The sequence below is a fragment of the Triturus cristatus genome, chromosome 6 (genome assembly GCF_964204655.1).
Source record: "Triturus cristatus chromosome 6, aTriCri1.1, whole genome shotgun sequence".
Classification (NCBI taxonomy): domain Eukaryota; kingdom Metazoa; phylum Chordata; class Amphibia; order Caudata; family Salamandridae; genus Triturus; species Triturus cristatus.
The window spans coordinates 1,839,286,906-1,839,309,587 of record NC_140589.1 but is presented as its reverse complement, the minus strand read 5'-3'; the positions used below and the strand labels follow the sequence as shown (position 1 = coordinate 1,839,309,587).

The following is a 22,682-nucleotide window of genomic DNA, read 5'->3' as shown; positions in this document are numbered from 1 at the left end:
CAGAATACCTTTCTAAAAATGTTTCTCCTTCCTGCTACAGTGTTTCTGTTAAGTCCCTTGTAGAAGGAAGTTTGCAGTGTCTTTTCCTGAACTGGGGGTGTCAGAGTGCGCCCCCTGCTGCCCATTGCGTCTGATATCAGCAGCTTCTGTCCGTGCTAATCTCACACCTGCCCCCAGGCACTTAATCAGTTCAGTAATTGCTGTTGATCACGAGTGTTGATTGATTAGGCAGAGAGGGGCGGCTCTCCACTCCCCCTGAAGTAAAACATTGGACGGATGAGGGACATCTTAAGGATTTTGGGGGCCCTGGGCCAAACATATTTTGGGGGCCCCTGTTCAGAACAGCTTTGAATTTCTGATCCAATTTGAGCCCCTGTTTCCCACGCAGTTTCTGCTTCCTCAGCTGCATTAGCGATCCAGTTTGCATCATAGGCATTAGCCTATATATTCCTGATGCAAACAGACGCGTGCAGCTGACAGCAGTAGGATTTAGTGTTTCCTGCCCTGCTACTAGGTTTTTAATACTTTTTTAAATTGTATATTGTGGCTGAATTACTCCTTGCTTTTTAACAATTTCTTCTACCTACGCGCACTTGCACTTTACTTGATTCTGCTTGCCTGCACCTCCTTAGCTGCTCCGATTCACATCTCGCTTTTTCTCCATTTCTGGTCCGCCGTGGCTGATACGCCGGTTGTGCGGAGGGCTGGGGCTACTATCGAGCTCCTCACTTCCGCCCACGTAGTTTACGCTTCCTCAGCTGCGTTAGCGGTCCAGTTTCATCAAAGGCATTAGCCTATATCTTCCCGATGCAAACGGACGCGTGCCTTCGGCGCGCCGCTGGTGTGCCAAAGGCGCAAGGCCCTCTGCGCCCGTCACCCTCCCGGAGGCATCTGGCTCTGGCCATGCTGCCCAGTTCCCCTCCGGTGAGTTTCTTCCACTATATTACAATAGGGAAAAACTGCTTAGCCTTAGGCGGCTACCATTATGTCAGTGTACAGCGGCTGATCCGAGCTTGGAGGTAGACTTTCGATGCAATAAGTCTCTCCTCCAGCCTAGGAAACTTGCACCCAAGATCCTCCCACACAACAATAAGTGTAAAAACAATAAGAAAACAGAGGACTTAAAGGCCACCCTGTTAAATTGTCGCTCTATGCAAATGCATGAACCACACATTTATGACCTGCTTTTAGACGAACAGCCTGATCTTTTATTTCTCACTGAGACCTGGCTGGCTGTAGCCTCCAACCCTACTATCACCTTGGCCATCCCTACGGATTATAAAATCTTTAGGAGAGAACGACAAAGTGGGAAGGGGGGCGGTGTCACCAAAATTTACAATTAAAAACTAGACTGCTCTCCCATACCAATGGAAAACATCGAGGGTGCAGAGTCCTTAGGCTTCTGCTGTACCTTATCCCCCATCATAGCATAGCTGTTTTTCTGATTTACAGACCTCTCATTGCAATTGGAAATGTTATTACTACGCTTAATACAGCCACCACCTCCCTGGCCTTAAAATACAACAACTGCCTTATTCTGGGAGAATTCAATATGTATATGGACAATGGAAAAGACCCTCAAACAATTTCCTTGTTGGGGACGCTGCAGGCCTGCAACATGTTTCCATCTATTTCTTCTGCCACCCATGAGAAGGGCCATACCATAGACCAAATCTTACACAACTTTAACATATAAGCAAGCCTACCTCTTCCCATTACCTGGTCTGACCACCTACTATTAAAATGTGTCCTTCCCAACTCTGCCACAGCCCCTCGGGCTAACACAAGGCACAGGGTCCCTAATTACAGGACGTTCCATAAAATATCCATCCCGATGTTAGCAGATGCCCTCGGTTGTTCCTCACCGGAGCTGTCTGGCTGCCCCGACTCTGACACCCTCTCAATAGATTCCTGGCTCCGTACCAACATTGGTACAGTGGTACCGGTTGTTTCCCGCTCCTCAAAGAGGTCGGCCTCACCAGCTCCATGGTTTAACGGTTCCCTCAGATCTAGCAAAAGAAATTGTAGAAAAATGGAACGGAAATGGCGTAAATCCTATCTACCTGTGGACAGGAAGGTGTATAAAGACACCTTAAAAGCTCATTACATTCTTGTGAAGGCAACCAAGAAAAACTTCTTTCAAACCAAAATAGAAAATGCCCAAAATAAGAGTAAGGAAATCTTTAGCATAGTTAAATCCTTTACCGTCCCGAAAGCAGGCACAAAGGAAGGGCCATGTACGGAAGAATGGTCTAAGCAATTAGCTCAATTTTTCCACAAAAAGATCTCCGTGATCCAACAAGCCATCAGTAACATCTCAGAGGAAGAACTGACCTTCTACCTTAGTTCCAATAGCAAATTTCACCTCTTGGATCCTCCATCTTTACTAGTTTTCCCTGAGTTTTAGCTTGAAGAGTCACTGACTCTTCTCCAAAGCATTAAGTCTGGCTCTCCTACCGACCCATGTCCAGCGAATATCCTGAACCTATTAGCTCCCACCATAAACCAGCTCTTTAATGCTTCCCTCTCCTCAGGCAACATGCCAAAACTATTTAAGAATGCTAAGATTCTTCCACTGATAAAAAAGGCTAACGCCAAACTGACAGACCCTGCCAACTACAGGCCAATCTCCCTTCTTCCTGCCCTCTCCAAAGTATTAGAAAAGCATGTAAACAACGCCCTCCAAAAACACATTAATGATGGGAAGCTCCTTCATGAGTCCCAATCCGGTTCTAGGGCTAACTACAGTACGAAGTACTCTCTCCTGGATGTGACTGAATTGCTCAAGGGTAAGCTGGACCAGGGAGGCAAGTCTGTTCTGATAGTGCTCGATCTGTCGGCGGCCTTCGATACGGTCCCACATGAGAGGCTCCTGGAGAGACTTGCTAACATCAACGGGGGGGGGGCGCCTTAACATGGATGTCATCCTTCTTGGCAAATAGATCTCAGGACATCTGGCTCCCACCTTTCTCATCCCCGGTTCCGGCCATGAATGTAGGTGTCCCTCAGGGCTCCATTCTCAGTCCTACCCTTTTTAATATATATCTATCCCCCTTTGCATTTATGATAGAGGAAGAGAGCGTCAAAATTGGTTCCTATGCTGATGACACTCAGCTGATTTTTACATGTGAAAAAGGAACCGACTTTGACGGTGCAATGATTAGGTCTTGCTTCACAAAGGTTTTTAACTGGCTTAAGATCAATCAGCTGAAGTGCAATCCGGACAAAACTGAAGTTATTTTCTTTGGTAATCCAGAAACACCTGACTGGAGCTCTTGGTGGCCAAAAGATCTGCTGCCCCCACCCGCGGAAAAGGAGACAGTCAAAAACGTAGGAATTGTCATAGACAAGACACTCTCCATGCGCTTTCCAATCCAAACTCTAACTGAAGCTTGCTTTGGCATACTCCGGATGCTAAAAAAATTCCTGCTACTGTTACCGCATGAGAGTCGAAAGATCGTGGTGCAGGCTCTGGTGACATCAAAGCTTGACTATGTCAACAGCTTGTACCTCGGTCTTCCCAAAGCCCTTATCCAGCACCTACAAGTAGTACAAAATGCGGCGGCCAGAGCCATCCTGAAACCTAAACCCAGATCTAGTATGAACCCTATTCTTAAGTCTCTACACTGGCTCCGCATAAAAGAACGGATCAACTTCAAAGAGATGACCATCTTCTTTAAAGCTTTCCACAGCTTAGGAGCCAGCTACCTAAATAAGCGCGTTAATCACTGCACAACATCTAGACACCTAAGATCTTCCAATGCCTACCTGGCCATCATGCCTAAAATATGCCGTGCCCGCACTGGAGGCAGATCACTCTGCTTTCTAGGCGCAAAATTGTGGAATAGACTCCCTGAGTCTCTGAGACTAACCACAGACCTACTCACTTTCAGGAAGAACATAAAAACCTGGCTTTTTAATAACTGATGGGTCTTTTACGCACGGTCTCCTCCCGCTGTCATGTGCCAGGACACTCTAGTCTGAGTGGCTGCGCGCTTTATTAAATACATTATTTCATTTAATTTCATTAGGTCCCTGACAGTGCAAAGGAACACTCGTCCAAATTCTAAGGGCCTTATTTATGAGGCCTTGTTTCACTTTTATGCCGCCGGTGCGTCGCTTTTTGTGACGCACCGGCAGCGAAAAAAATGTGCCATGTTGCGCCCTATATACAAAGTGACGCATCTAGGCAGATGCGTCACTTTGTAAACCCCTGCACCACATTATACTTGCGCCAGGTATAATGTATGCAGAGTGGGTGTTCCCCCGCAAAAGCCTCGTAGAAGTGGCACATTGAAATCTATGAGAACTCAGTCCGCCACTTCTAGGAGGCCATTGCGTCCATATCTTACACCTGCCTCACAGCAGGTGTAACACTGATGCAGGCCCTTTCACATGGGGCTTGCCCCATGTGAAAGGACACATAGCTGGCTTTGCGCCTATTTTCAGACACACCCCAGCAATGCATCACTTTTGCGCTTACAGATACGCCAGAAATACTGATGTATCTGTAATTCCTTGCGACATGATGGGACATACAGTAAATATGACGTTTCCGTCATGTCGCAAGGAGGGTGCACTAAGAAGTGACGCATCCCTGTTTTCACACAGCGATGCATCACTTCTCATAAATAAGGCCCTAAATGTGTTTACATCTAATATTCAGGGATAGTTATGTGTGTTTTCAATATTGTAACACAGCAGCAGCTCACCAATATTACTGCAAATAATCTCTGTGACGCCCTCCCATTTCTTATATGTTAGGCCTTGTTTTGATCTAAAAGAAACTTTTTTTCTGTATATGGCATGAAACATAAACGCATCAGGCACATAAAACATAAATTAAAGGAAAACAGTATTTAAAACAATCCGTTTAAGAAATAATCAAGGTCATTAGGGCAAAACTCTGGAGAATGGAGCTGACTCTGTCAGGGGGCCCCCTGAAAGGCTGGGGCCCTGGGCCAGAGCCCACTTTGCCCATGCATTAAAACGTCTCTGACTGGCCCCCGGCACTGACACACCCACCGCCACCCTCCCCCACCACACCTTAGCCAGGGTTAATATTTTATTTATTTATTTTATTTAATTTGTTTTTATATAGCGTGGACTTTACCCGAAGGTCTCAAAGCGCTTTACAATAGGAACAGTAATGATACATGAGGAAAAAAATTACAAGTGAGCATGTTACAAACGCAAACGTTACGTTACATGAGGCAATAGTGACAATTGTGCAAGTATCAAGAGCAAACAAAATACAAGAGGTAGCAAACGATACGTTACAAAAGGAAAAAGTGACATGTGTGCAGGTTACAAAAGCATACAAAGTACTAGTAGAGGTAAAAAACTGCAATAAATGGCAGACACTCAAAACACACAACTGTTAACTCCGGTCCTCAGACAACACACACCAACGAGGTAAGGTATCGTTTTTTCTTGGGCCACACATTATAGCAAACGGAATTACATCCTATTCCCGGCCTGACAACATGGCAGGTGTTCGCAATAACTCTGCACCTGCGAATTTCCCAATTCTAGCCATAACTTGGTGTTCTGTCGTCCACACTTCTGCTGAAGTTTTTCTAGTGACCACTAGGTGGCGCTAAAAACAGCAAACTGGTATTGTTTAAAATATGGCTCTGTTGCAATGTAATGTAAATGTAAATGTACAGATATTTATATATCGCAAATCACCAACCGGTCTCTAAGCGCTTGCTTAGGGAACCCGTCCTGGTATTCCCCTGTGAGATAACCCAGCAGGGCATCCACAAGGTGAAAGCCAGGCATCCCGCCGCGAGGGGCCATTGTGGAGATTAAGCAAGCTATTGCCCAGAGTTGCAGAGTGTGAACCCATGAATCGAGTATGCACTGGAGCGAGAATTATCGAGTCCATGGACAATTTATGGACTCAAGACCCAGCCGAGCCGGGAATTGAACCCTGGTCCCGGGCTGACCTCTGCTTCCAGGTCTGCCTACTCTAGCCAGTGAGCCACACTTCTCCACGATGTTGTAATCAAAGCAGAAAGAATGACGAATCTATCCATGGCTGCACCAAAAAGTTCCTATGGGCATGTCAAACACAACAAGCATTTGCAATGCAATAGGTCTCGTATTTACGAGAGTTTGAGCTATTGGCATTGTAAATGTCAATGCCCTTTATTTATGTGCTGTTTTTAAAACAGATAAATAAAAGGCATTGTCATTTACAATGCTAATAGCTTAAGCTCTCACAAATGCAAGACCTATTGCTTTGCAAAAGCATTAGGTGCCGGAGCTATAAAATAAAAATAAAGCATTAGGAGAGAGTGTGTCTAGGAGAGAGCGTGTCCTGCCTGCAACAGCAGGCACACAAAGCTATTTGAGAAAATAGTGCTCGGAGGCTGTAATTAAAGCCTACTGAGTAACAACACACATAACAGGGGGTGTTGCCATGGCAGTCTACAAAATGAAACAAGGCGGAACTGAGAAGGGACTACTAAGCCTATTGACCAATGAACAGCCACAATTTACAGTGGACAATGACACAAGCCAATGAAAAATATGGGCGGAGCATGGGCGGAGCTTCAATACACTGAATACAGCATGCCTCGCAGAGCAGCTCATGCACTGCCCAGGCTCGACCTAAAAAGTGTGAGAATGCGTGATGAGTGTAATGGCCTTTGTTTCAATATGAGCCACAAACACCGACACACCCATGGATGCACAAGTACTTAAGTCTACATATCTATAAAGCAAGTACAGACAGGCATAGAGATAAAAACAAAAAAATACTCAAATGTATAATTTACAAGGTGTGACATATGTGAGGGGTGAAATGAATCTTGACTGTGGGAGTCAGACTCAACACTAGCCTTCCAGTGCTGTAAGGAGATCCCACAGAGGTGTTTACACTCTTGGATAGAAGGCCAGGCCCTGTTGATTGGCGGCTGTGAATTCCATGCCAGGGAATCAAGTAGGTAGATGGGTGAATTTGTAAGATTCTGGTTAGCACATTGGAAGCTCCAATTAGAGTTACAGCTGTCCCGGCAAGTAGAAAGGCAATCCAGTGCTTAGCTAGGAATAGCGTTGAATGCAAGTCTTGGTAACTTCGAAAGGACCCTGTATTTTTGTAGATAGCCAGCCAACATGGCAGGGATAGGCAGAGGAAGGAGGGCTCCTGGGAAGATTGTAAAGTGTTCTTGTAGTGAGGTTTCCGGCCCTATTGCAAAGAGGGCTGTTAGAACTGTGAAGATTAAGTTGATCTTTCCCTAAATCTTTCCCTTTAATCCTCCTACTGTTGCTGAATTCGTTTTTGTTGGCATTAGGACTCTGGGCACTTTATCACTGATAACAAGTGCTAAAGTGTTTGAACTCTCAACTTCAGACATGGTGAAATTGGCTTACACCCGATTGCCACATTTCATTCACTTGTAAGTCCCTTGTAAATTGGTACTACATGCACCCAGAGCTATCAATTAAATGCTACTAGTGCGCCTCCAGCATTGATTGTGCCACCCACTTAAGAATTCCTTTAAATCTGCCATCAGGCCTGCCATTACAGCCTGTGTTTGATGTTATGAACTGACACTTCGACTTGGCAGAACAAACCTTTTCTCAGACCTAACCTTTCTTTTTTAAAACATGTAATTCACCCCTAGGGTAGGCCCTAAACAGCCCATAGTGCAGAGTGCAGCGTATGTAAAAAGTTGGAAATGTACTTTTAAGTTTTACATGTCCTGGTAGTGAAAAACTCTTTATTTTGTTTTTCATTACTACACGGCCTACCTCCCCATAGGATAACATTGGGTTATCCTAATACATTTGATTAGTGATAACCTCATGTTTGGTATCTGAGGAATTGTAATTTAAAAACCTTTTTAATGGTAAAGTCAGATTTTAGGTCACAATTCTGAAAATAACATGTTTAGAAATGTGGTATTTTCTTGTCCTAACCATTTGGTGCCTGCAGCTTGCTCCTTGGTCACATTACTAGGCATCGTTGGCAGTTAGCGTTTGTGTGATTTTCTCAGGCAGCATCACAATAGAGGGTCTGGGAGTTAGCCTGATGGGCCATCCTGACTTAATGAGAGGGGCAGAGCTGTCACCTGTCACACTTGTTCTTCAAATACACTGATGCATCTCACACACAAAGGACTTCCCCCCTAGCCTATTGTTACTGCAGACAGACTGGGACCAGGGCAGGGAAGCACAAAATTCCATACACTCTGTGATAGGAAACTCCAGAAGCACCATACCGCTCCTTTAAATAGATGCACCATGTGCAAACTGGGAAACTGCGCTCCATTATAGTGAATGCGCTGCTCCAGGGCAGCCGTGAACTTTTGCTGCCCTGGGGGCAGCACACTCCAGTGAAATATGGAGCGGCTGCTTCAAAGCTCTGTGTTTCACTGTGCAGACGGCAACTCACCTGCACTTTTAGGAGGGATTAGAGATCCCTTTGCAGGAGGGTGCAATGAATGATGGCACCGCCTGCAAGGGGATGTCTGAATGGTCCATGGAACCCCTTTCCCCCCTCCAGAGGGCTGCCATCAGGGGGCGCACTGACACCTTTTTCTGTGATGCAATTTCTGTGCACCTCCTGGCAGCTTCTTTGCCTTTGCCTCCATGTTCATGATTCGGCGCGAGCGCAGAGGCAAAGAGATTCCCTCATGCAAATGAGTGAACGTCCTCTTGAGATAGCGCTGGCGCTACATGTGCGCCGGCGCTATCTGTATTACAGAAGGGGCCCCACAAGCATCTGAGGCCTCTTCTGTAAAACCAAAGCACCACAGGGGCGCACATAGTGGGCACACATGCCCGTTGCGCCCCGTTGCACTTTCTGTAATACGGCTCCTGGTATAAATATTGGACCCTTAGCACCAACACGTCAGATCCCTTCTGGACCTGTGGAAGACTCAGAAGAAGGCCTGCCCTGCTGCTCTGCTGCAAGAAGGACTGCCAGCTGATCTGCTGCGTTGCTTCCCTATTGCTGTGCCTTCAAGAGGGACTGCTCTGCTACCTGAGGAAGAAGGACTGGACCTGTACCTTGAACCCAGGACCACCAGAGGGACTCCAAGGCTAGTAGGCTGCCCTCCTATTCTGCGCTATAGGGCCACAAAAAGCTCCAACACCCTTGAACCCTGCACCGTGGCTCTATCTGCTGTGAGTCCTAACCCCCCAAGTGGTGCCTTCCCAGTCCTGGACCCCTGCAAGTAGGGATAAAGGTGCGCTGCCAGCCCAACTGTGGTCCCCCTCAGAACTCATGCAGGGTGGCGCAACCTGATGCAACCCCCGCTGCTCCTCATCGGAACCAAAATAGAGCAACGCACTTCTTCGCGGATCTTGCATTACAGCCCTTGCAGCTCCTCATTGGAAACCAACACAACCTGACCTCATATTGCAGTCGTCACAGCTCATCATCGGAACTGAACACAGCCCGACGCACCTCGATGTGGACCTTGCCTTTCAGCTCCTCATCAGAAGTGATGCAGCGCAACGCAACCTGATATAGGACCCAGCAATGCTCATCAGAACCAATGCAGCATGACGCACCTCAACGCAGTACCCGCATTCCTCCTTGGGTACCTCTGCTGTGCGGTGCAGTGCATCGCCTCTCATCGAAGATATAAGGTATAATTCTCAGTAGGTTTAACCTAGTCCCTATATTCACTGTCTGCCTGAACTTGTGACGTTGTCCTGGACCGGTGCGAACAGATTACCACAGTTTGCATTATTTTTACGTAAAGGTTAAAAATTACATATATCTAGTTCTACTAAATGGATTTTTGTTATTTTTATGTCAAATAATGTATTACATTCTACTCTATTTTTTCGAAATTGATATGGGATTTTTACTGTACTGCATAAATACTACACACATTGCCTCTAAGTTAAGATCGATGCGAAGCAACCAGAGGGTTAAGCACAGGTTAATTTAGTGACTTTTTTGTAGTTCACCCTGACCAGCATTGTGGCTGTTGTCCACCCTGCCCCCCCATAGCCTCCCCACCAACCCAACTTGTCATAGAGGCCCTCTAAGGGAGTGTTACACCAGCCAGTTTACTGGGGACAGTGGAATTCATGAGTGCTTTAGCTGTGGAGAATAGAATGAGTGGGCTGGCCTTTTGTATATTAATACTCAATACTGCACTGCAGCGACAGTGCTAATAAAAAAAGACTCCAGTCTCTTTCTAGACTAAGGAAAACATTCCGATTTCTGGCAAAGGGGGCAAACATCACGATGTCCAGAGGGAAGTTGATAGGACATGGTAAAGAGACGAGACTAGTAAATGAAAGAAAGTGCAGGGTCTCTGTATGCGTGTGAACCACATCATACATTGTGTTTATAACACGCGAGCGACTGGTTAGCTCCTGTCTCCTGGTGCTAAAAGCAGAAAATACCTTGATAGAAAGTCATTGCCAGGTGCTTGATTGTAATAGGGCAGTGTTTGGTAAAGTCCTGCCTCCTCATGCTTACTGCAGAGCTGCACCAGGGACATTCCTCTCTCTGGGCATTTTTACACACAGAACCCAGTAGGCCTGGTTTCCTGGTGCTTTTAAAGGGCAGTGCCCAGTAAATGCCTGCCTCCTCATGCTTATAACCAGGCAAGGACCTGGTACATGCCCCTGGTACTTACCCCTGGTGCCAGCCGGTGCTTCCTTTGTTCCTACTCTGAGACCAGACCTGTGTCCTCAACCCTGTGGTCTCCTCTTTCAGGTGTGGTCAACGAGGATGAAGAAGACGCCTTCGATGTCGACGAGCGGGAGGCTGTCGTGGACGAGGAGAGGCAGGACGCTCCGGAGGGTGAGTTACTGTCTCTCATAGCCATGTTTAATCACCTGTGCTCACCTTTACATTTGGGTAACCTCGGACAGCACGACTGACACTCTCTTTTGCTCGTTTGTCACAAAATAGTTTGGGCTTTGCAAACTTCATGGAAGAAAAATAACTCCTGTACTTTGCAATTTAGGTAGAATATACAATTTACACATGTATTTGTGATCACAAAATGAGGGGCGCCGTGGACGGGGGTTCCCCTGGCAGCCCCCAAAGAATGGAGCTTGCTGAATCATCAAGAGTCCCAAATGTATACACTGTGTAGTGTGTTTACCGAGGAAAGAAAGGTTTCAGTTATAGAAACAGATGCTAGAAGCTGCTGTACCACTGGAGGCTGCTCTGCTATTAGTAATGGCCTCCAGAACCCCTTCAGTTGCTTTCTAACAGCCTTCTATTCACCAGCCTGCGCCTGCGCGTCCGCTTACACGCGCCATGTTTAGTCCTTTCTCTCTTTTGCCACAGGCACCTTTAGCTGCAGCCAGGACGGCGCTGTTGTTTTCTCTGTCACCTCCAAACCTTTGCCGGATCACTTGTTTCTCTCCCTGTTTCAGTCGCATCACATGAATGACATCCCACGAGGAAGTCCCAATTAAACAGTTACAAATTGTTTCTACTGAAGCCAGATGCATATTGGGGTTTTAGGACATTGTACATTATACACACAGCTGGAAAAACATGAGAATCATGAGACATTCTGCCGATTCAATAAAAATACCAACTCAAACCAACTGACATCATTAAAGACCGATAACCAGCCCTAGCAAACAACTGGGCTTTTCTCCATTGTAGTTCATTTGGTGCCAAAAACACACATCCTACCAAGTAGATCTGATAGAAACCATTTATAACTGCTCAACTATTCAATTCAGTGGCATTGTAGCAACCAGAGAAGTAAGCCACAATAAGATGAAGCAGATAAAACTCGGAATTACATCAAGTAAAATGCATACAAAATAAATGCAGAATAGTACAGTCCCAAACAACAGCACCAGATGGATCCAGAGCATTGGATACGCGCACGCATTATTTAAAAGTAATACAAATCTAAGAGCAGGTCTGCACTGGCTGAGGTTGTAGCAATACTTCTTTAGGATTGGAACTAAGAAGAGTCTAGTATGACATATATAAAATGTGCAGAAAAAGGTGAAATTGAGCATTGTCTGTTCAGATATGTCATCGCAGGGACAAGGTAAGAGTTCGAAGCGGTGGGTAAAGCCCAGCGGGAAACAGCCAGGTATCGGTGTCTGAGATAGAAGAGGCGCGTTCCCACCTGTGGCCGACAGTCCATTTATAATTAGTAGGGTTATCATAGTCCCATAGTCCCATAGATCCAGGTACCTGGCTACAGACAATCTCTGCGAAAGACTCTTTATCCCCTGAGATGCCTCAAACTGATGAAATGCATCAACCACACACCTTTTGCTTAAGGAAGCATAGGTGAGGGGATCAGAGAAAAAGGATTCCAGCCCTATACAGCGATCTACAGATTTAACAGACCGAATCCAAGGGATTTGGTTAGAGCAGTTTCAGAGTTCTTCCAGATTGATAGCCAGAGCAAAGCCGTTGGTACCCGGATCTAATCTTCAAGATGGGGTAGCCCAAGTTCCTTGTGGCAAATATAAGTGGCAGCAGATATGGGGAGGGATAGCACCCTTCTAAGAAATCTTTTCTCTTCTCTTCTCGTTGAATGTCAATGCAATTAGAAATCCCCCATATCTCAGCGCCGTACATGGCAATGGGTAAGCACTGAGATGTATAGATTTGGCGCAACGGCTTTAGGGAGCCACCGCCCGAGGGCTGGGGAAGGCTGCATAAAGACCCATTAGCCATAGAGAATTTGGTCGTACGGTGTGAGACATTGGGGGACCAAGATTCCTTGGCAGAAAAGTAGATTCCTAGAGAAGGGAAAGAGCTGGTTCTAGTCAGTGTATTGGGGTTGATTACCAGGTTTGGCAGGGGCCTACACTTGGGACAGCGGGACATAAAATGAGACAGTGAAATGAGTCCGGAGGTCGAGGGAGGCCATCAAGTTAAGGAAATTGCAAAAACAAAAATTGATGGATAGAATGCAAAACAATGTCATACATTCACCCCAGTACAGAGATCTGGGTCTAAATCCATCCTTGTTTTGCTCACCATGCCATTCCAGTTTAAACCCAGCCATATGCAAATCAGTCTTGACCCTGCGCCTCATGGGAACAGTCCAGCCCGAACTGCCAAGCCAGGTCCTCCCTGGACTGGAAACAAGCATCCTAGGACCGGTTTCGGGGTTTCACCCCTCTTCAGCCAGGATAGCTTGATTCCAGTGGCATGGAGAGCACGGGACCCACGTCTGGGCATACCCTTCCCACTCGGGGTGACAAATGCAAAAACAACAATTGATGGACAGAATGCAGAACAATGTCATACATTCACCCCAGTACAGAGATCTGGGCCTAAATCCATCGTTTTTTTGCTCACCATGCCTTTCCAGTTTGAACCCAGACACATATGCAAATCAGTCTTGACCCTGTGCCTCATGGGAACAGTCCAGCCCGAACTGCCAAGCCAGGTCCTCCCTGGACAGGAAACAAGCATCCTAGGACCAGTTTCGGGGTTTCACCCCTCTTCAGCCAGGATAGCTGTCCGTCCATCATTTCCTTTGGTTTTTGCTTTGTTCGCCATAAGTTGGCAGGGTATGCTCAGACGTGAGTCCCTTGCTCACATTGCCACTGGATTCAGGCGGGCCTGGCTGAAGACGGCTGAAATGCCAGAAACCGGTCCTAGGAAGCTTGTTTCCGGTCCAGGGAAGGCATGGTTTGGCAGTTCGGGCTGGACTGTTCCCATGAGGCACAGGGTCAGTCTGATTTGCATATGGCCATGTCTGAACTGGGGTGGCAGAGTGGGCTAAAGAACGGTGATGGATTAAACCCAGATCAGTTGACTGGGGGTGAGTGCTTGCAATGTTCAACACTCCGTCCATCATTTCCTTTGGTTTTTGCTTTATAAAGTTAAGGAAGGCATGTACTGCGAGACTCGGTGCTCTCAGAGTGCGTGATATGAGCACTGCATCATCCGCGTACAGGAGCGCTGGGAGTGGTTTCCCCATCATAGGTACATCTTGAGTGGCTCCAAAAGAGAAGGATGAAGACCATTAACATATAAGATAAATAAAAGAGGAGCCGACACACAGCGCTGCCTGACTCTGCGATGGATCACAATATCTCCTGAAACCTCCCCCTGCTGGCTAATACGGACCCTTGCCTTCATTCCCTCATGTAGGTGGGCAGGAAGTGTACCAGGGCAGTGTTGAGTCTCCGGACAGTAAGAATGTGCCAAAGTTTAGCCCTGTTGATGCAATCAAATGCCGAAGTTAAATCCATGAATGCTAGTTAAAGTTGAGATTGTTTGCCCACTGTGTATTTACCTAGCCCCAGGTTAAGATTAAGGCATTGCTTGATTGTACCCAGTTTGCGCATGGACCTATGTTGGCAACTGGGCTAAACGGATTTGGTGTCCACCCTCTCCATCGTCCTAATATATATGACTCGGCCCAATAATTTAGCAGTGATGTCTATGAGCGAGATCGGCCTGTAACAGAATGGTGATGAACAATCCCCCGTTTTAAATATAGGAATTATGGTTGACAAGCGCCATGTGTTGGGTAGGACAGAGTGTGCAGCACCATTGAAGATGTTAGTAAGGAGAGCGGCCCAAAAGGGTATATTAAGTTTATTCAGCTCGATAGGGACCCCATTGGGCCGGGTGCCTTTCCACCAGTGCTTTGTTTAATAGCATACTCAACCTCCGACAGGGATGTATGGAAACAAGGAACTAAGGAATCTGTTCCAAAAGGTATCTGCCGCAGAAGATGTAGCATAGACGCCCCTAAAGTGCTCCTTCCATATATCACTAGTAATATGAAAAGGGATCATGTCAGGGGCCCTGAAACTAGTTTTGAGTTCAGAAACAGTGGACCAAAATGTCTTGCCACTGCCCTGATGGGACGCCTGCAACAGTAGTTCCCAACTGGACATTACAACTTCCTGCCGGCGTTTGTTGGTTATTTGTTTGTATCACTTGCGCAACCTACACACTTGGTTGGAGTACCTTGATTTGGCCCTAAGTGCTGAGCGGGGGGCCCTGTTAGCAATAGAACACTCAGTGTTGAACCATTTTGGAGTGTCTAGAGCGGGTTTGGCTGGTTCCAATAAGCCTTCCTTTATTTTATGGCATAATTCAGAAAAAAGCCCCCACCCGCTACCGGTCTGTGGCCTCTTCATAAAACAAAAAAACACCAGCTCAAGATTGGCCCTGATAAGGGAATTAAAAACAGGTCAGGATCTTGTAGTCTCCATGCCCCCTTAGGTTGTCATTTGACGGGTGGAGGCTGCAGGCACCAACATCTCTCCTAGATTCCCCCCTAAAAGGAAATGACAACATAATTTAAATCGGGTTATGGTCGCTAAAGGTTGATGGGACAACCATGCCCTGCTAGATTAGGTCTCCAAAACTGTCAGCAATAAAAAAAATAGTCGATAACAGATGGACTCCCTCTGCCCTTGAATGTAGGGACTTTACTACAACTAGGCTTTATAGCTGCCAATGAGTTAGTCATGTTGACTGAGGTGAGAAAAGCGATTAGTTCGCTACCGCGTGAGTCGGTGCATGAACTAACATCCTTGCGGTGGAATTTCGGGTGAGTCTCAAGAGTGATGGGAATGTGCACATTAAATTGACCAGCCAAACAAAGGTGTAGTGAATGATCCCCTGCGGCTAAGTTATCCATTAAATTGGAAATAAAATTAAATAGTGGTGGAAACTTTGAGTTGGGAATATTGACTAAATTATTGTTGTAAAAGTTTACTATATGCAAGCTAATAGTGGAATTAAAAACCATAGCTTGAAAACTATTATCATGTGTCTTTATGCCTTTAATTGTACCCTCTGTATTCTTTATCCAAATCGCCAGCCCCCCAGAAGCACAGCCTCTATTTCAGGGCGCTGCTTAGTTGGAGGAGCATTGATAACCATCGAATTGTGTGTGGGATATCTCCCATGTTTCCTTCAGTAGGATTATGTGATACCCCCCAAGTTTCCTGTAGTAGGATTATGTCCTACCCCCCATGTTTCCCACAGTAGGATTGTCATACCCCCATGTTTTCCGCAGTAGGATTATGTCCTACCCCCATGTTTCCCGCAGTAGGATTATGTCCTACCCCCCATGTTTCCCGCAGTAGGATTATGTCATACCCCCATGTTTCCCGCAGTAGGATTATGTCCTACCCCCCATGTTTCCCACAGTAGGATTATATCCTACCCCTATGTTTTGGCAGTAGGATTATGTCCTACCCCCCATGTTTCCCGCAGTAGGATTATGTCATACCCCCATGTTTTGGCAGTAGGATTATGTCATACCCCCATGTTTCCTGCAGTAGGATTATGTCCTACCCCCCATGTTTCCCGCAGTAGGATTATGTCATACCCCCATGTTTCCCGCAGTAGGATTATGTCCTACCCCCCATGTTTCCCACAGTAGGATTATATCCTACCCCTATGTTTTGGCAGTAGGATTATGTCCTACCCCCCATGTTTCCCGCAGTAGGATTATGTCATACCCCCATGTTTTGGCAGTAGGATTATGTCATACCCCCATGTTTCCTGCAGTAGGATTATGTCCTACCCCCATGTTTCCCACAGTAGGATTATGTAATACCCCCATGTTTCCCGCAGTAGGATTATGTCCTACACCCCATGTTTCCCGCAGTAGGATTATGTCATACCCCCATGTTTCCCGCAGTAGGATTATGTCCTACCCCCATGTTTCCCGCAGTAGGATTATGTCCTACCCCCCATGTTTCCCTCAGTAGGATTATGTCATACCTCCATGTTTCCCGCAGAAGGATTATGTCCTACCTCCCATGTTTCCCGCAGTAGGATTATATCCTACTCCTATGTTTTGGCAGTAGGATTATATCCTACCCCCCATGTTTCCCGCAGTAGGATTACGTCATACCCCCATGTTTTGGCAGTAGGATTATGTCATACCCCCATGTTTCCCGCAGTAGGATTATGTCCTACCCCCATTATTCCTGCAGTAGGATTATGTCCTACCCCCATGCTTCCCGCAGTAGGATTATGTCCTACCCCCATGCTTCCCGCAGTAGGATTATGTCCTACCCCCATGCTTCCCGCAGTAGGATTATATCCTACCCCCATGCTTCCCGCAGTAGGATTATATCCTACCCCCATGTTTCCCGCAGTAGGATTATGTCCTACCCCCATGTTTCCCGCAGTAGGATTATGTCCTACCCCCATGTTTCCCGCAGTAGGATTATGTCCTACCCCCATGTTTCCCGCAGTAGGATTATGTCATACCCCCATGTTTCCCGCAGTAGGATTATGTCATACCCCCTTATGAAACGCTGCCAATAGGTATAGAATCTTAGAGCTGAGACCGGCCTTGTTCCAACCAAGGATTCTCTGTGTAGTATTACAGGTGTTAGCAGTAGTCGTAAGGGGATCGGATGCGAAGCCCAGAGGGCCGAGTACTGAGTGCTATTGGAGATTGGTGTAGATGATACTAGGATGGGCTATACCGGTCCCTTCTTCGATGTGGATGCACATCCTCGGAGCTGCCTTCCGTCAATCCACACTTTCTAAATCCTTCAGTGAAAATGCATTGGGAGAGGGAATAGAAGAGGTAATGCACTGAACTGAGGGCAGGGGACTGTTTTGAAAAACCTGCGGCCTCTAGAAATATCCTGGGTGATAGGTGACCATGTCAGTTGGACTATGCATGTTAAATTCTTTTGCACCTAGTTTTCTCTTTACATTTGTGGTCCTTCTGAAATGTATAACAATGCAGTCTCCCAGAAAAGACTTTTGTGAATAACCCAGCCAGCTCACCCTCCTTACCATTAGGATCTCATTCGGGTTCTGGTTTCCAAGCAGGGACCCCAGACAAATTTTTAACGTATGGCCAGGCTGCAGGAGGGACAATCAGAATATCAACTCTGGGGGCAAGTGCAGGATTGCCAGTGGGTTGGCGGGTTACAGGGAACCGAGTGAAGACTGGGTGGAGCAAGTGGGGCCGGCAAATGGGTGTTAGGATTGGTGAAGGGCAGACTCTAAGGCACATCCCTAAAATGGAAGTTAGCAGGAATCATATACGTCAGTAGGTAGTTTAGTTAGAGTTAGGACCTAGTTTCCATAGGAAAAGTGTTTTTTTGTTTTGCCAATAACTTTGGCTGTTTGACAAATCCTCACGAAATTTCCAAAACCTGTTTGCCACTAATTTAGCTGCTGTCCTCAAAGTTTTGGGTTGATTCGTCAAGTGCGGGGCAAGAAAAAGAGGGTGTCCCAAAACACGTTTTCCCCATGCATTTTCGCACAGGGATTTTGAACATGACTACAGCCGCTACCAACATTTTTTTTTTTTAAACAGAAGGAGGTGGGGTAGGAATCCCCTGATCCCGTAGGCCTGGTGGTGAGGTCCCACAGAGACCCCCCAGGGGGCCATAAAACGGATTAGCTGGAAAATGTAACAAAAACAAGCAGTGTTTCCTGCACTTGTTTTTACTAGCCTCCCGGTTGGGCCAGGTCCCAGGGGAATACATTATTATATAATGGGGAGGGGGCACATGCATCCCCACTCCCCGGGCTGCATTTGTCCCCTGGGTACCCATCCCCAGGGGCCCAGCCATGTAAAAGAAAGGGCGAGCGGGGCCACATGACTTCCTATCCAGGCCGATTTTGGCCCCAGGGACCCCATCCCCCACAGCCCAGCTGGTTTTAAAAACAGGGGGGCCATGCAGTCCCCATCCTCAGCCGATTTCAGCCACAGGGACACCATTTCCCATGGCCTGGCCTTAGCAAAAATGAGGAGACAGTCCATGTCGCCCCCTCTCCCTTGGCCACGATCTGCCCCGTGGACCGCATTCCCCAGGGCCCAACTGTGCTTTCAGTGGTTAAGGGGACAGCCCCTCCTGTAGCCATTAATGGCCCTGCGGACCCCGTCCCCCAAGGCCAGCTCCTGCTATGTCCCTGGGTGCCCACCCCTGGGACATAGTGGTTTCCCTGCCCGCACTGATGCAGGCAGGGAAACCTGTTTTTGCTCTCATTTGGCAGGAGCAACTTCAAAGCTCCTGCCAAGTGAGAGCAAACGCTGGGAGCGGACTTTTCATCTGTTTCCCTTCCTTAACTGAAGCGGGCAGGGAAACAGACGAAATATTGCTCCAGCCTACAGGGAGCAACATTTTTAGCTGGGGTGGGAGCAATGCTGCCTCCCGTTGGAGGCAGGGAGCTGGCTGGAGCCGCAGGGGCCTTGGGGCTCCCTCCGCAGCCCCCAACAAAGAGATGGTGGGTACCCTAAGTGGGACATTTAAAAACCTTTATAATATGGCTGGGCCATGTGGGATGGGGTCCCCAGGTCTGAAATCGGCCTGGGAAGGGTAACCACACAGGCCCCCCTCCCCCATAATTAATTGGCCAGGCCCTGGGGAATGGGGTCCTCAGGGCTGATAGTGGCCCAGGGAGGGGGGCTGCGTGCCCCCTTCCCTAGCCCCCTCCCTATTTAAAAACGTGGAGGGCCCTAGGGGATGGGATCCCCAGGGCCAAATAAGCCAGAGGAGGGAGGCTATGTGCCCCCCTCTATGGCCGGGCTCCAGGATGTGGGATCCCCTGAGCCAGAAATTGGCCCAGGGAGAGGGGCTGTGTTTTGTGAGAAGGTGACCTGATCTATGCTGTCCACTAGTTCTAGTGGGCACCTTGTATCAGTCCAAACAACCCCTTATGGTGATAGGTTAAAGACAACCTTATATGAAAGCTATCCTAGTGGTAGCTATGGAGAGCAGCCTTCAGGCTAAGTCTTGAAGGAATGTAAAGCAGCTTGTTTTACCAGTCTATAATCTCTTGAATGATCAAGTGAAAGGACAACCACACCAGGTATATATTTTAAATATATGTATTTAGGTTAACACACACCCCTCTAGTCTCTTTATGAGACTGGAGTTCGAAGTACTTAAGTTACAAGTGATCAAGCATCAGTAAAAGCACAAATACACATTTGGGCCCTAGGGGCGTACCAAATCATATACCAAAAAAGTGGTATAAGAACCACGACTGGAACAGGCACTTGGCCTATTGCCTCTAGAATCGCTGGGACCCCAAGGAACCACCCAAGGTAGTGACACAGGGGACCCACGGGAGCTGTATGCAGTGTGAAAACACAACCACGGGTTCCTATAATCTTCTATGGCAATGTCGCGGTTGGAAATGTAAAGATTAGGGACACTTCTAATCGAGTCTGGACCAAACCCTTTTGGACTTAAGAAGTTCTAGGGCTAGCACCCACAAGAGCAGTGGAGTACTCGATTTACCTTACCCAGGGAAGCCGCGTGCATAGGTGTCTTTTGGTGTCGGGTCGCGTCGTCGATTTCAATGGAAGCCTACAAAGAACTGCTGCTGCCATGAAGAGGAGAAGTGTCCGAAGAGATCCAAGCTTGGATCTAGGATGTAAGGAACCTGAAAGCAGAGGGGACAGAGTCTGGGTCACTAGCCAGTGACCGAGGGAAGGATGGACCAATGCCCACAGATGTCGGGTGCTTCAGGTGAGTTGATGGGTGTCTTGACTCTTCAGCCACGAGGTCCAGGATGCGTCGACAAAGTCCACGAGCCAGATTCGAGCTGTCCCACAAAGTCTGTCGAGTGCTGTGGTGTCGGCGACCAGAAAGGACCCAACAAGCCTTGGCAACAGCAAGTCACTGGAATTCAGAGAAAGGACTGCAGTGCAGACCAGCAAGGTCTGAGGGACTCACCCAGCGAGGGTAAGTCGGGGCACGTCTGGAGCAACCAGGTAAGCCCAATCAGAAAATGAGTCACCTTCATGGGGACCTGCTAGCCAACGGGCTAGTGATCGCGAAGGAGCCTCAAGCGGTCGCACTTGGAGCTGGCCCACGGGTCACTCGTGGAGTGGAGGCCAACAATCTTCGGTACAGGAGGTGCTCAAGGCTGGGGCTACTCGGAGCCCAAAGCACAACTTCGAGGAGGACCAGGGAGATAGTGTTGCTGCAAAAGTTCACAGTGTCCAGGGGTCACGGTTCCACGTCACCCATGATAGCCACGGGCCTCAGCTTTGTTGTGGACTCAGGGTAGCCTCGGGGAAGTCTGGAAATCCACCTCTGGGGATGCAGAGACTTCGGCATCCGGCGGGAGCTTCAGAATTGCAGACCGGTCAGTTGCCAAGCAGGGGAGTCACTCCTTGACCCCAAGGGAGATTTCTTCAGTCGTCTAGTCAGGATAGAACGTCGAAGGTCCAGGATGTACGTTACAGAGTTTTGTCCAGGGTAATCTAAAGTCCTAGGGACTGGATTCCTATACTTATACTAAGTTTAGGGGATGGACTAACTCTAAGGTCCCACCTATGGGTGGGCCAGGAAAGAGGGGTGGTTACACCCATTTCCTTTGTCCAGTTTTGCGCCAGAGCAGGGGCAGGTAGCCCCTGCAACCGGTTTGAACTGGAGTATGCACAGGGACACCAAGTGTGCCCCAGTACAGGACTTCAAAGCACCAGAGAGTGCTCCCGCTCAGCCCCAATACACATCAGCCTGTCTGGGGAGGTGGGGACACCTCCCCTCGACAGGAAACCTATTGCCCAGGCCTCCCCTGCCGGAGTTTTGGTCAGCAGCAGGAGGCCAGACCCGTGTCTGTGGCAGAGGCATCCATTTTGTGATGCCAGGGCTCAGGAAAGTCCTACCGGGTTTAGCCAGTGTGAACATGTCTCTCCCTCTAGAAGGGTGGAAAATGACCCCCACCGCCAGGACTGGCGGGGGGTAGTATTCCAAACACGACATGTTTTGATGCAGCCATCCCAAAGTTAGCATTTACCGCGAGGTTATAATGCACTTAAGAGTATATGGTATGGCTGTATCACAGAACAGCCATAAGGAAGTATTTCCGAAAGCTGCAGAGGGGCTCAGCTCATGCTTGGGCACCCTCTCACATAAAACCAAGCACTCTGCCTTCAGGATTGTCAAGGCCTGCCATAGGAGTGGCTTATAGGTTTACATGTGTCTGTATAGGGTAGTGATATAGGTAGCCTATACCACTGTAAGGGGTGCAAGCACACCCTTACCCAGGCTGCAGTAGCAGACCTGTGGTGTCATTTTGGAGTGCTTCCCAGGGGTGGTATAATATATGCTGCAGCCCCTGGTAGGCCTCTGAGGTACCTATGCCCTAGGTACATAGTATACCATATACTACTGGCCTATAAGGCACTCCAGAATCCAATTAGATATGTACCTAAAACCATTTTAGAGAGGAAGCAGCTAGGCTGTGGTCCTGATTAGCAGGGCCACAGCCAGACTAAGGTCGAAAAACAGAGAAACACCAACAAAAAGTGGGGGTACCCATGTGAAGCAGATCCTACTCTCCTACATGTCCCCCCTCTACATTAACAATATTGACGGGCCCTGGGGAATGGGGTCCCCGGGGCCAAATTAGGCTGAGGAGGGAGGCTTCGTGCCCCCCTCTATGGCCGGGCCCCGGGAGGTGGGATCCTGGGGCCAGAAATTAGCCCAGGGAGAGGGGCTGTGCTCCCCCTCTACATTTACAATATTGACAGGCCCTGAAAGATAGGGTCCCAGGGGCCAAAATTGGCCTGGAGAGTGGGGCTGCGTGCCCCTTTCACCAATAAATTCAGTGGTGGGCCCTGGGGGATGGGGTCCCCAGGACAAAAATTGGCCTGGGGAGGGTGGCCATGTACTCCCCTCTCCTAAATAATGTGGTCGGCCATTGAGGATGGGTTCCCAGGGCCAAAATCGGCCCAGGGAGGGAGGCTTCTTGTCACCCTCCCGACTTGGCTAGTTTTGGGGTGAGGCCCACCTAGGGT

The 22,682-nt window shown here is 47.9% G+C and overlaps 1 protein-coding gene across 1 annotated transcript in view; it reads left to right on the top strand.

Annotated features, from left to right (window-relative positions):
• Positions 1-22,682, top strand: part of TRIM54 (tripartite motif containing 54) — a 229,480-nt gene that overhangs the window by 191,028 nt on the left and 15,770 nt on the right. The window contains exon 8 of the mRNA XM_085613274.1: positions 10,694-10,780. Coding sequence (XP_085469400.1) covers positions 10,694-10,780 — 87 coding nt within the window. The remainder of the gene's footprint in view (positions 1-10,693; positions 10,781-22,682) is intronic.